We start from the raw sequence: 13,830 nt of genomic DNA, 5'->3' as shown, positions 1-13,830 counted from the left end.
TGTACTCTGCAGGAGTTTGTAGGTGTCTATCCTCATGCTGGTTAAGGTGGGTGTATATGGTAGAGCCGCAACGGCTAACATTCTCAAGTGCACTCTTGTTTAAATTCAAGACTAAACGTAAATTAACGGATAAACTCGAGCCAGCGGTTACTGGAACAGACGGGGAATTAAGTTAGTGTTATTGTTGTTCTTACGGTTAATACCTAGTATTATTGCAGTACTTTTAATAATTACATCCAATTTCAGAAAAAAACTTTTTAAAAAATCTGTTTAACTATTTTTTTTGCGGAAGTGTAAATAACTGAAGTGTGGGCTGGCATACAGGGTCTATGAGGTTAAGCACTGAACTCAAACATTTTTTTCTATTGTTGTGAACATTACAGCAGAAATCTTAATAGATTTAAATTCTTAAAAGTTCAGTGCCCCCAGCACTACCTTGGTGTAGCACCTTCAGATGCTTCGCATACCACCAGTAGTTCACATACCACAGCCTGAGAACAGACTGCTCTTGGGTTGGGGATTTTTTCAGCAGCAGCAGTAGTTCTATACTTGCTACCGCTGTACAAAGTATGAAGTGGAAACTGGGCAGTAGGAATTGTGGTTATACTGTCAACAACTTTATCTTGGCAAACCTGTTTCTCACTAGCAGAATGATGCCAATAACCTTGCATACTTTTTGACATTGGTGTATTCAAATCACGATGCATACTGTACATGTTTAGAGCCCTCTTTTTAGTTTGCACATACAGCTCTGGAAAAAAATAAGACCACTTAAAAATGATGGGTTTCTTTGATTTTACTAAATTGAAAACATCTGGAATATAATCGAGGAAGATGGATGATCACAAGCCATCAAACCAAACTGAAACCCAGCTGAGCTTGAATTTTTGCACCAGGAGTGGCATAAAGTTATCCAAAAGCAGTGTGTAAGACTGGTGGGGGAAAACATGCCACGATGCAAGAAAACTGTGATTAAAAAACAGGGTTATTCCACTGAATATTGAAAAGTTCTTGATTCTTGGCTAACTTTCCACTCCTATCTTACTGCAGTCTCTCCTCCCCTCCACTATGGTCCAATTCCAGCCAGATTTTAAAGAGCAACAGAGCAGTGGACATTGCTTTGTTCTGGGTCACAGATGGTTTAGGCTCTGTATCTATTATGGTAATTGTTGTCCAGTTGTTAGTTTAAACAAAGTTGTATACATCAAATATATACAATTGTCAAAATTCACACAAAACTAGGCATTAAAACGTCTAAGCTGGGAAAAAAACATTTACAAGCTGTGATACTTATCAAAGAAAGTGGTAGTAAGTACTGACCATTGATTTGCTTTGGTTCTGGCTCTTTCTTTTTTATTTTAAAACAGTAAAAGATGAAATTAAGTAAGATATGTTGCTTAAAATGTTAAACAAATCTGTTATCTTTAACTTTTAGTGTCATAGGAGATTCCTGCTGTATTGATATAATATTGCTGGCTGTTTAATATGATATGTGTATTATATATTTACATTAATCTGTTTTTTCTTTATTAATGGCAGAACACCTGCATGTAGTTACTGGCTTAATGCAGCCCTCGGCTGGGTTCTTAGGGATATTAAAATATCAGAAAACTTATATCACCATTATTGAAAGACCGTCTCTCCAGGATACTGTTAACTACCGCTCCTTTAACTTACCGTTTCCCAGACCTGGTCCTGAGGGCACACTGCCCTGCACTTTTGAGTGAACAGTAAAGAGTTGTTAGTCAAATTGTGCACCCAATGTCTAGTAGGAAAATGTGCAGCCTTTCCCTAATGTAAATTTTGTGTGCAAAATGTTGTTTTTACCTGTGTCTTTTACTTAATTGGAAATTAAAATGCCGGTATAGGTGAATGTGACAACATTATTTTCCAAGACTCAGTTACGAGTCTCAAACCACTATTTTGTTTCAGCATCACTACCATAATACATGCAACAGACAATTGTGCAGTGTCAAATTATCTTTTTAAAACATTTACCTACTTCACCTACTTAGCAACACTTTGCTGTTTTAAACCTACGGTTCTGTGTTAATGTGCTTGTGTCATATGGAACACTGTGTTTATATCGTTCAATAACAAATTAAATATGTGAAAGGTTGTCCCAAATATGTTTGCTAGTAGTTTTTTGCTGTGACAGAGAGTTTGTAAAGTATCAGGCTCATTATTAATAGCTGAATCTTCCAGATGCTGCACTAAAGAGTGGAGAGGGGACAGAGTATTATAATAAATTGTATTAGTGTGCTCAGATTGCCAACATCCCTTAAAAACTTACAGACTCTCACTTTAAAACAAAACATATTTTTAACTTTTCATTAATTGTGTTTTTTTCTGTTAGTAGAATAATAACATTGTTCTCTTGTCATAGCTGGTATTATTGTTTACTACTAAAGTGTTTTTGTCAAAATTGTGTGGTATTAGCACTCCTAAAATGTCGCTCACTTTAAAGTTAGCTATTGGCTTGCTTGTTTAAATTTTCCATTCCACATTAAATGCAGCAGCCAGGTGCCAGAATGTAAGTACGGTATGCTGTATTTCCCTGTACTTCTAACCACGATAATGGACAGTAATCCAATAAAAGCACTGTTATCTGTTATTTATTTGTTATTCAATGTATTTATTAGTAAAAGTTTAGTCAAGGTTTTAATTGATGTTTTATTGTTTTGTAATAACATTAGTTGTATAAGTTTGTAGGTGTCTATCCTCATGCTGGTTAAGGTGGGTGTATATGGTAGAGCCGCTGGATGAATGTACTCTGCAGGAGTTTGTAGGTGTCTATCCTCATGCTGGTTAGGGTGGGTGTATATGGTAGAGCCGCTGGATGGATGTACTCTGAGGTGAGTGTATATGGTAGAGCTGCTGATTGGAAGTACTCTGCATGAGTTTGTAGTTGTCTATCCTCATGCTGGTTAAGGTGGGTGTATATGGTAGAGCTGCTGGATAGCTGTACTCTGAGGTGAGTGTATATGGTAGAGCCACTGATTGGATGTACTCTGCAGGAGTTTGTAGGTTACTACTAAAGTGTTTTGGTCAAAATTGTGTGGTATTAGCACTCCTAAAATGTCGCTCACTTTAAAGTTAGCTATTGGCTTGCTTGTTTAAATTTTCCATTCCACCTTAAATGCAGCAGCCAGGTGCCAGAATGTAACTGTTGCACTTTTGCTAGTAAGCCAGTTTTCAAAACATACTATTTGCGTTTTTTTGTTATGCAGAAAAGGCCATACTTTACTTAAGCTCTATTAAAAACGTGAATTGAGTAGAAGTTGAAGTGTTGTTAAAGCTGTAGTGATTACAGAAAGTAGTGATAAGTTCGCAGAGTAAAAGGCAGAATGGGAGGAACACGGCCTTCTTATAAGATCAGCTTGATTACTCGATTCACTCGATGATAATTCAGCTTCATCAAACCCAGGGAAGAGTGCCATCTAAAACCCTGGAATTTATAATGTGGGTTTGAAATGATTTGTAGCATTTTTATAAATTTAACAGCAGATGATGCAGCATATTAAAATGTATTAGAGTAAAAATATTAAACTCATTGAGAATATGTAGTGAAGTGGGAGAAAAAATAATACTGTAGTACATTAGTACTTCAGTACTTAAGTACAGTGTGGTGAAGTAGTCCTACTTCATTATTATCTCTGATCCTGACAATAATCAGGACTTTTAGGTGTGCACATAGCGGTATGTCTAAGTAAAAGGGGCCAGGGGTGAAATGAGATTGGGCCTAAAACCAAAAAGCATGTTTAAATGTACCTAGTGAGATTAAATCAGATTACCACAGTTATGTGCAAAATCAAATTTCTTTTTGTAGACCTACAGAAGTAACATTGTAAGAACTGCAGATTTAGTATCCTCTTTTACATTCTTAAATTCTTATGTATTACTCATCTAATTTCTCCCCACTCACACCAGTTTTGTGACAAGCTATACACACTTGTCTCTTCTCCCTATTTCTCTCTCTCTCTCTCCCTCTCTCTCTCCTTACTCCCAACCTCTCTTTCTCTCGCTCTCTTTCAGTAGGTGTATCCCTGCCGAGTTTGATAAGGGGTTGGTCTCTCCTGCAGAGAGATAGTCTTGGAGCAGTCCGCATCTTTCTTTGCGTCTTCCTCTGTTTCTCATAGACTCGCACGGGTGCACACACACCGTCCTCCTCGCCACACGCCTAACACTCCTTAATCCCACCTCAGCATGACAGACCGCAGCAGCAGAGACAGCAGGAGAGGAGAGAGGGAAAGGAAAGAGAAGAGGAAGGAGAGAGGAAAAAAGGATCAGCCACGGCAGGGAGGGAAGAGGAGGGAGACAAACACTCGTTTATCGGCGTGTGGGAGATGTGGAAGTATGCGTCACTCTGTTGAAGTCTAAGCGCCAAGGAGTGCAGTCACTCTGCTGACGGTGTTACAGGGGTGTGTGTGTGTCTGTGTGTGTGTGTAACACAGAGAGAGAGAGAGAGAGAGAGCAAGACGAAGGGTGCTAATTGAGCACTGGCATTAAGCTGTGTTGAAGACTGAAGCGGTTTGTTAATCCGTGTTTCTGGAGGACTGGAAGATTTGTCTCTTGTGACCTGCATGTATCCCTGCATTTCTCCATTTCTCACAGTGTGACAGTTAGTTTAAGCTTTATGAGAGCAGCTGTTTGCTCCATAGCTGAGGTTAAAAGTTGCATTGGTGGAAAGTGCATCTTGCACAACCTTTGACTTTGTTTCCATGCCTGTTCTCCCTAAGGTGCTACTGTGTTTCATGTCAAGGGTCTGATGCAATTCAGAGTTTATTTCTCTTCAAACAGAACTTACACAGTGAAATTGTCAGTGTTAAATCAGCTCATATGTCTAGTTTTGAACTACAAGCCTTTTAGGTGGAGATTTTACATTAAAAGAGAGAATTTAGTTTACGACTAGGCTTAGTCCTGGCCCAGGAAACTGCTCCTTATAGTGATATAGTATGACAGTCATATTGTTAGTTTAACTTTATTAGTGTTGATTTTGCTGATTTTACTGTGCAAATGTTCCATTGTGCTTCACAGTGAGATAAGTTAGCCAGTCAGTCGTGCTTGGCTGTGGGAGGTGGGCAGTGATTTAACCTTTTATTATCTGATAATATCTGAAATATAATATTCAGTGCTTTGCCTTATTTCTTTTTTAGTTCATTATATTTTTAAGTACAACAATTGTGAAAATCTTAATAAAAAAAAAAATAGCATGTTATGAGAACTGTATACTGGGCAGTATTTATTACCCTAATCTAATGTGTAAGAGCTCATCACTTTCAGTTCTTTACTTTAGACCAATCAGTTGTGGGTTTGTGTGGGATATTCATGAACTAACATGTTTGAGGCATTTTCATTTTGTTGTGTAGTTGAACTGGTGTTGTCAGTTGAATTTAATGACACTGATTATGGAAGGTTATCATTGGGAATCTGTCATGTGGAATGTGTTTTATATGCTGATTCAGGTGTTTTAGGGTGTCCTCCTGCCCTACAGTACAATTTCCCTGCCCTACAGCATAATGCCTGTGTGTGTGTGCGCATGTTTCTGTACAGCCGTTCATCTGCCTGAAGGACCCGGTTCGGTTGAGTGGATTGAGCTTCATTGTACTGCGCTGTGATGGATTTAGCTACTGTTGAGTGTTATTGAACTAACCTGGGCTTTACATGCTACGTGGCATGAGTGCCAAGCCATGCATTAACTCCTGATCAGCAGCCCAAGGACAGAATCTGCTTATTTTGCATGTTTATTCATTTCCAAATGTTTTCCGAATGGTAGCTTATGGCCTGTGTATGTGTATCTGCACTCTTAAAGTGTGTGCATATATGTGTGTCTCAGAGATGTACAGTGTATGACTTTGTCTCTCTCCCTCCCTCACTCACTCTCCCTCCCCATCCCCCACTCCCTCTTTAGTGAGAGTGATAAAACCATCAGAAAATGCTGATTTGAGCGAAAGCCCTCATGCACAACTGCAAAGTGGTGCGGGTCTACAGCAAGGCACATTCATTGTCATGGGCACATGTGTGCAAATACATACACACTTCTGTACAGGTGTGGCAAGTAATGAAGTATAAGTACGTTTTACTTTTTTATGTGTATGTACTTGTCACACGTCCCTTAATATTAGATTTTACTTCTGCCATATTTCATAAGAACATTATGTACTGTACATTTTAAAAAAATGTACAGGCTTGTTATGTTAACCTTTTTAGTTTTTAATAATTCCTTTCTTTGTGAAAAACAATCTGAGCTGAGCTTCGGTTCTGTAGGATAGTTGAAATAGATTCAAAAATTACATTCAGGCAGCTTTTTAACTATTTAGCGTGATGAACCAAACTGACACATAACCTCTAAATAAACACTCACGCAGCGCCAACCCCTACACTGCCCACATGGCTTAAATGTATTGTTTTGGCACCATGCATTCTAGTGAGGTCTGTGACTACATCTTTAACCCTTTTTGCTGTGTTCCAATATTGAGCAGAACAGCTAAATGTGTTCATAAACCTTTTTGTAGCCCAGATTTCTGTCAATGTCCTTCCAGCTGGATATAGTGTTAGTTATCAGACGCTACTCTGTAAGATATACTAAGGAGGTGAATCGGGCGATGGTTCGTACAGAATTTCTATATAATAAATGTGTTAAATCTGATGGTAGCCAGATGATACTATGGTATTTAATCAACTGTTTCTCCCAGTGTCATGCTGCAATACACATCATGTAAACAGTGGTAATATTGTCAAGTATTCAGTTCAGTTACTCCTTTAAGGCAGGAAACCTGTGGTTTATAGTGGTCTGAGAAAAGATTCCCATAATTTCCTAAAAACAGTGAATAACTCGAAACTGTATAGAAGTGATGGGGTTGTTGACTATTTTGTTGTTTAAAAATCACTTTGATTCAATATAATTAGGATGCCAAATAATTAGTAAACCTATATACTAGTACGGTAAGTTTGTGCATAAATGATTGTCTTAAAATGAAAGCTGAAAAGATAGAAACGGGCTGTTATTCACATGGTCAGGGTATAAGCGTGTATCTGTGAGCTGTATCTCTGAACCAAAAAGCACAGATGAAAATGAAATTTCCAGATGATGCTGCAGTTCTAGCAAAAAAATGTATATTTAATATTGTATTTTTAAGAAAATATTAATATCTTATTGTATTGTGATGTTTTGCAATACTGCATACATTTTTAAAACACAGTATTGATTTTTAATTACTAGCTGACATGTAAAAATGTGTTTAAACACTGGCTGCTCTGTTGTTTGTTCCCACTGTTCTGATTGGATAAAAAGTCAACTTTTCTTTCATTCAGATTTTATAAATATGACAGTATGTTTTTTTATACTATGTCAGTTTTTCTTTTATTTGCAATATATTGGCTTGTTTACAGTATTGAAATATTCAGAAGCTTTATTTTTTTTTAGAAATGTTTAAAAGCATGTACTTGAGTAGAAAATCTAAAACAAAGCTTTTACTTATGTATGGGAATTGTGTACTTCTGCCACCTCTGGTGCAGTGCCCAAGACAGCTAGATTGACGAAGTAAGCTTAAATAAAGCTTGGAGCCTTTTCTCTTTTCTTGCACGTGTCATCTAACATCTTCAGAGCAAGCACTCAGACTTAGTAGTTTCATGATCAAGGGAAGCTATGAATAGCTCATTTTTTTTCTCAAGAAAGAGATCGTGATTCTTCCTCTGAAAAGTTTCTATATTGGTAACTGTGTAGAATGAAGGAAAGTGTTCTTGTTTTTTTTCCGTTCCCTTGTTTAATTTATAGTTAATTATTAGGCTGTGCTCGTTAAGGGGGCTGGAAAAGCCCATCTAGCTCATTAACTTGGGCAAGATTACTGAGCACAGCAGCAGGAGACGTTCAGGGGCATGATGTGTGTGAACAGAACTGTATTCCCACCGTGGGTGTGTGTGTATGTGTGATAGGAAGCTTGTGGGAATGTAGTGTGTCTGTGTTGGTGTGTGTGTGAAAAAAGAGAGAGAGATCTCTGCAGACGTAGGCCTGACCTTGCAGCATGATGAGACTCAACATGGGCTTTGTCTAAAAGAGAGAGAGAAAGAGGGAGAGGGTGTAGATATTATGAGAGAGAATATGAGGAAGGGAGTCACTGAAATATTTTAATAAAAATTTATGACTGAGCTGAAGGGAAATTTGGAATGTGTGTATGTGTGCACATGCACATCTAAAAATGGCTACGTTTGTCGTCAGCTACTATGTTAGTCATAACAGGACTGCCATTGATGTCTGTCTGAGTTGTGTGGTATTTTCAAAATCCTTGTTGACAAAATCCTCTCCATTTCTTACCGAGTCACAGAGACTGTCACTCATTTCTCTGCTTTTGTGAGCTATGCTTGTTTGCAGTGCTGCTGCCATTGAACTGAGTGACACGTTACAAACCCCCTCTCACACTCCCAATGTCTCAGCTACTTGAATGCGCCCTCCCAGATGCTTTCTCGAAGCTGCTTCAGGCTCCGACATGCACCGAAAGCCCCGGCACAAACAGCAAACACTGACTGACAGACTTGTTCACACTTGACTTGGTTGTGCTGCATTGACATCTTGTCAGATTCACAAGGTTTTGTTAAAAGTTTCAAATTGTGGCCAGTTACTAAAGGGAAGTATCAGAGAGTTAAGAGTGTACACATGTGCGTGTGTTTGAACCTGTGTTGTGCGGTGTAAAAGCCTTTTGACAACAAGTTTAGTTTTTTCAAATGAAAAAAAAACAAAACATTCCACTATTTCTTTTGCTTGCTCACTGTCCACTTTTGCTCCCTTTAATTTTCCTCCTCCATCCTAGTGATCCTTCACAAAGGGAAGCTATAGTTTCTGTTTTTTTGTGTGTAAGTGATCAGATTAGAATATATCTAAACAACCAAAAATACGCCTTCAGGCCATTTAAATTTAATATATAAGCACATGTTAATTAACGGACCTATAACTTATGTCCATCATCTTCTAAAGAAGAGGCCCTTTGGTTGATGATACTAAATTTAAAACATCCACTCAAACATCCATACTTCAGCTCTTACTATTTTGTCGAGGGGACGCATGGTTGCTTGGTGCTTGTGAGGTTTTATGTTTAGTTAGGTTTTAGGCTAAAATCTTATCTCACAGCCTCACCAGCAAATAATAACAGTAATGTACCCAAGGAAAACAGAATTATCATGAAAAACACATAAAACCTTCTAAATTCCGGGTCCACAAATGTGCAGAGTCAATTATTAGTACAAATGAATGGGTAGCATAAACCAACAGAACGCTGTGCATCTACACAAACTCTGTACTGTCCTCAGTGTCTATGCAGCTTATTAACAGTACTAAATTAAATTAAAGCCATATCGAGACCTCAGATACCCACAGTTGATCAAATTGGACTTGAAATTCACCCTGAGAATGACCAGTCTTTAGGTAAACAAAGCAATCTACGTAGCTTGCTTCCTCAGCTAATGTTACTATCCTTGGTAGCCCAACAGTTTGTGTCTTTCACCTGGACAATACCCAGTTTGTGAAGAGGTATTACAGCTGAGTGGAGTGTAAATATTACCTTAAACCTGTCATAAACACTGCTATATGACTTTATTCTGTTGTTTTTCTGCCTTTTGCCTTTTTCAGGCAAAAAAATTCAGTGCATATTTAACCACAGCACAATATTTCTGTGTTTTGTTTAAAGCTAGTTAGCTAAGCTTTGAATAGCTCTGAATAGCTCTATGGTCAGTGTTCACATCAGTAAAATACTTCAGACTGCATTCACTTTGAAGTAAAGTACAACTATAAACCATTTGATATAAAATGACTGGAAATTCTAAAAATGGATGTGGGAACATAAGGTGAATTGTATATCACAAAATTTATTTTTTTTGCTATATTATTTTGTGTTATGCCACAACCCTAGTGTGCAGGGAACTCCCCTGCACACTAGGGTTGTGGCATAACACACAATAATATATCAAAAAAAATCAATTTTGTGATATTGTGAAATTCTTGACAGCAGTCATTTTTTTGTATTTGTTTTTCTGTATACTGTATTTACTATTAATAGTTTGTTTGCAGTTTATATGCATGCGATAAATATGCTGAATTTTAATTTAGTGGTATACATTTTTTATTTTGTTACAATATAATTGGTTTGTTACTGATAACAAAATAAACCAATGATTATGTATGAAACTCTTATATTGAAACTTTTTTGTTTTGACATATGGCCAAGAATATACCCTGAAATATCACAGAAATACCCTAAAATATTGTGTTATTTTTTAAGACCATATCATCTAACTCGACTGTCTAATCTACTTATTCTTGGGATACAAAGTAACCTATCTTAACCCGTCTCACTGTTTTATTTTCAAGGGACTAAATACACATAAAAAATGTCAAATAAATTTCACTCACAGAGCAAAGAAACACATTAGATTTGGTTCCCCTACATTAAAAAACGCATTCATTTAAGAGTGTTTGTAGCGATGATGCTACAGAGATGCCAGCTGGAGTTGTGACAGGGTGGTTTCAGTGAATATGATGGAGTGACAGAGATAGAGAGAGATGGTTTGTTGTGAAAGAGGAAAGCTGTGATAGCTAGGTTGAGTCCCCCTGCAGTAGCTGTTGTAGTCTTGTACTAAAGCAAAGCCTAAGGCTAAAACATGCTTCTGTAAAACTCTTCCTTTTGGTTAAAGGAACAGTTAAAACACTGCTTTAAATGTGGCTTTTTTAAGTGTGTAAACGTTGCTACCAATCTAGGCCAATCTAAACTGTTCAAATAAGCACAACCACTGATTTCCTGAATGTGTGTGTGTGTTTTTAAGACAATAAGAGAGTCTGTATTGAAGTGTGAGGAAGAGAGCAATTCTTTACTCTCCAAATGTACTGTGGTTTTATTACTTTTCACACTATTCCAAAAATATTGGTCTTGTTTCTCATCTAAACCGTGCTTCTAGATGGATTATTCCGCCAGGGCAAACTGTGAGATGAGCCACATTAATCTCGTACTTTCCCCCTCTCTCTCTTTTTCCTATACTCCTCTTTCTCTCTTTTGCCATCATGTTACATATTGTATTTTTCTTTAAACATTCTTTTAACATGCGTTTTTTCAACTCTCATATTTTCTCTGAATGTCATCTGTTTTTGGTTTTCGTCTATCTGTTCATGGTTCCCTCTTTGATTTGTCACCTGTTGTTCCGTCATCTTTTTTTTTAATTGATGCACCTATTCAAACACCCCCCTTCTCTCTCTCTCTCTCTTTCTCTCTCTCTCTCTCTCTATCTGTAGATTCAGCCCCAAAGGTGAAGACCATGCGATCTCAGTGGGTGTGGGAGGGTGATCGGGTGACCCTGAAGTGTGAAGCCCAGGGCAACCCCAGCCCGTCCTTCCGCTGGTTCAAAGATGGCAGCGAACTCCGCAAGAGCAAAGACGTCAAAATCAAAACTAACAAGTAAGAAAACTAGGGGACCTGCAGCCGATTCTTACTTACTTATTTACTTACTTACTTACACACACATACAGACACACACAGACCTACTCATGATGCACTGGTGCACGCACAGATTCAAATGCACTCACTTGCTCTCACACACATACGGAAACAGAACTATTCTTAGTATCAGAAGTATTAAAAATACATTTCCTATCAACTCTACCACAAGATTGCCCCAGTTTGTAAATATAGATATTCTGGGGAGCGCAGCACAGGACTCTTGTTATGGGAGACAGTTTTCTTCTCTGCCTTCAAGAAGAACATAAAAATATACTGAGACAGTCTCTGGAAGAAAATAGTGCTGTCCTTTTAAACCCTATTATTTTACTGTTACCTACTTGTGTCTACCATTTTTTCTAAAATACTGCATATCTCTTTCATTTTTGCTAATTAACAGCCTCTTTCTTCATGAGCTGAATCTTGAATACCCTAAATTGCCTATATAAGTATTTGCTCACCTGCTTTGAGTGATTCTTAACTTAGAAGTGTGTTTATAGAATTTTTTGACTATTTTTCCACAAGTGCGTTTATGAGGTCAGGCACTGATGTTGGACGAGAAGACCTGGTTCACAGTCCCTGCTCTAATTCATCCCAACAGTGTCCAGTCATACTTACACCAAACTCCATCATCCATGTCTTTATATACCTTGCTTTGAGCACAGATGCTGGTCATCCCCAAACTGTTCTAGCAAATTTCCAAATATTATTTCAGGTGGCTTAGCACTGTCACAATTTTTGAGTGTTGGACTGTGCACCACATTGGAATTTACTAAGCTCATAAAAATTACCTACTCTTTTATAAGTGTTTGTAGGATCAGTCTACATGTCTAGATGCTTGGTTTCATACATGTGGGCATGGATAAGTTTGAATTTAATGATTTCAATGAATGCTGAATACTCTTGGCCATATAGTGTACGTTAGACTACTGGCAAAGCCTATGTGACCACCATACTGAGGGTTGGTATAGGCCAGTGCTTGGATAGACTTTAGACTTAAAAGATCTGCTGCCATGTCTTGGTACTAAATACTGCGAGATACCTTTCGAGGTTTTATGGAGACCATGCCTCTAATGGTCAGATCTGTTGTGAGGACATATTAGGGACCTAATATGATGATATTGTATTGTTACCATGAGAAATGTCATTATTGATTTAGTTTGAAAATGTTTTGATGATGAAATGAAAAAGAAAGTTGCAAAATGCAATTTGAGGAAAATAGTGTGCACATTATCAAACCAAGGTAAACTTCAATTAGTTTTAAATGTAAAGAAAAGCCATGCAGCTTGCTGCATGTTTTTTATTGAGTATACTAGGGTGTTCAATCCTGGCAGTGAAAATATGTCAGTTATGTGAGTTTAACCCAGATTAAACACACATGATCCGGTTAATTGGCTCCTTTAGGGCCAAATAAACCAATTGATTGTATTTTAGTAAAATTTAGTAAAATCAAGATTTAACATAACCCCTATTCTACTATATATTGAGTGGACAAATAAAACCATTTAGAAGGATTTTTGTGATTTAAATGTGTAGTGATGGATTGGCCCCCTTATCTATTAAGGGGTGACGTTTTTATCTGTCTGTTGCGAGACTATGTGCACAGAAGAGAACGTTCTTTAATGTGCCTCTTTCTCTCTTTCTGCTGCTCCACTGGAGAAAGTGCTGATGTGCAGGTTTCTGTGTGAACCAGATCACTCTAACAGGATTGCCTGTTCACTGCTCCCTTGTGTAATATGCAAGGATGTGTGTGTGTGTGTGTGTGTGTGTGTGTGCACACCTGAAGCTATAGTGCAGACACATACACATAAACACTCAAACACTCACACACACACATGCGCTTGCATCTTGATGAAGTGAGAGTGAGAGCAGAGTGACGTTGGGGACAGGAGAGTAGTAGTAGAGGTTATATAGGGCTGGTGTCAATCAGGGCAGGAGACTAGCTGTAGTCAGTGCAATCATACTTTCCACACAGCTTTCCATCAGGCTCTATAAAGCTCCCAACGCCACTGATGATTTGTCCACATGCAGCCCCCAGGGAGTGAACGTGTTATAATACAAACATCAGGCTGAAACATTCAGTGCCTGAGTGCTGGAACTGACATTGGAACACACTCAATGTCTATAATCTTGCAGAGTGGTAATGCTTTAATCTCTAGTTTATGTAGACTGATGCACATATACTGAATCACTAACTGTAAAAAAAGCCAGGCTGAATAACAGAAACTCACTTTTTAAATATATTACAAAAAATGTTTTTACAATAAACCTAAGAAAATAAATTGCATGTTAAAATAAATAAAATTAAATAAAAGGTCTTAAATGAATAATTTGGCTAAACCTTACTGGCAGT

General features: G+C 37.8%; 1 protein-coding gene across 3 annotated transcripts in view; it reads left to right on the top strand.

Moving 5' to 3' along the window:
• nrg2b (neuregulin 2b) overlaps positions 1 to 13,830 on the top strand; it is a 51,970-nt gene that overhangs the window by 15,312 nt on the left and 22,828 nt on the right. For 2 of the 3 annotated variants that reach the window (XM_007246401.4, XM_007246400.4), the window contains exon 2: positions 11,276 to 11,438. In XM_007246401.4, coding sequence (XP_007246463.3) covers positions 11,276 to 11,438 — 163 coding nt within the window. Of the gene's footprint in view, positions 1 to 4,073; positions 4,355 to 11,275; positions 11,439 to 13,830 lie in introns of those variants that run through there. The other variant, XM_049484183.1, reaches the window with a different exon arrangement.

This window comes from Astyanax mexicanus, chromosome 10 (assembly GCF_023375975.1).
Source record: "Astyanax mexicanus isolate ESR-SI-001 chromosome 10, AstMex3_surface, whole genome shotgun sequence".
In the NCBI taxonomy this organism is placed as follows: Eukaryota; Metazoa; Chordata; class Actinopteri; order Characiformes; family Acestrorhamphidae; genus Astyanax; species Astyanax mexicanus.
Note: the sequence above shows the minus strand (reverse complement) of the source record. Positions and strands in the feature narration are given on the sequence as shown.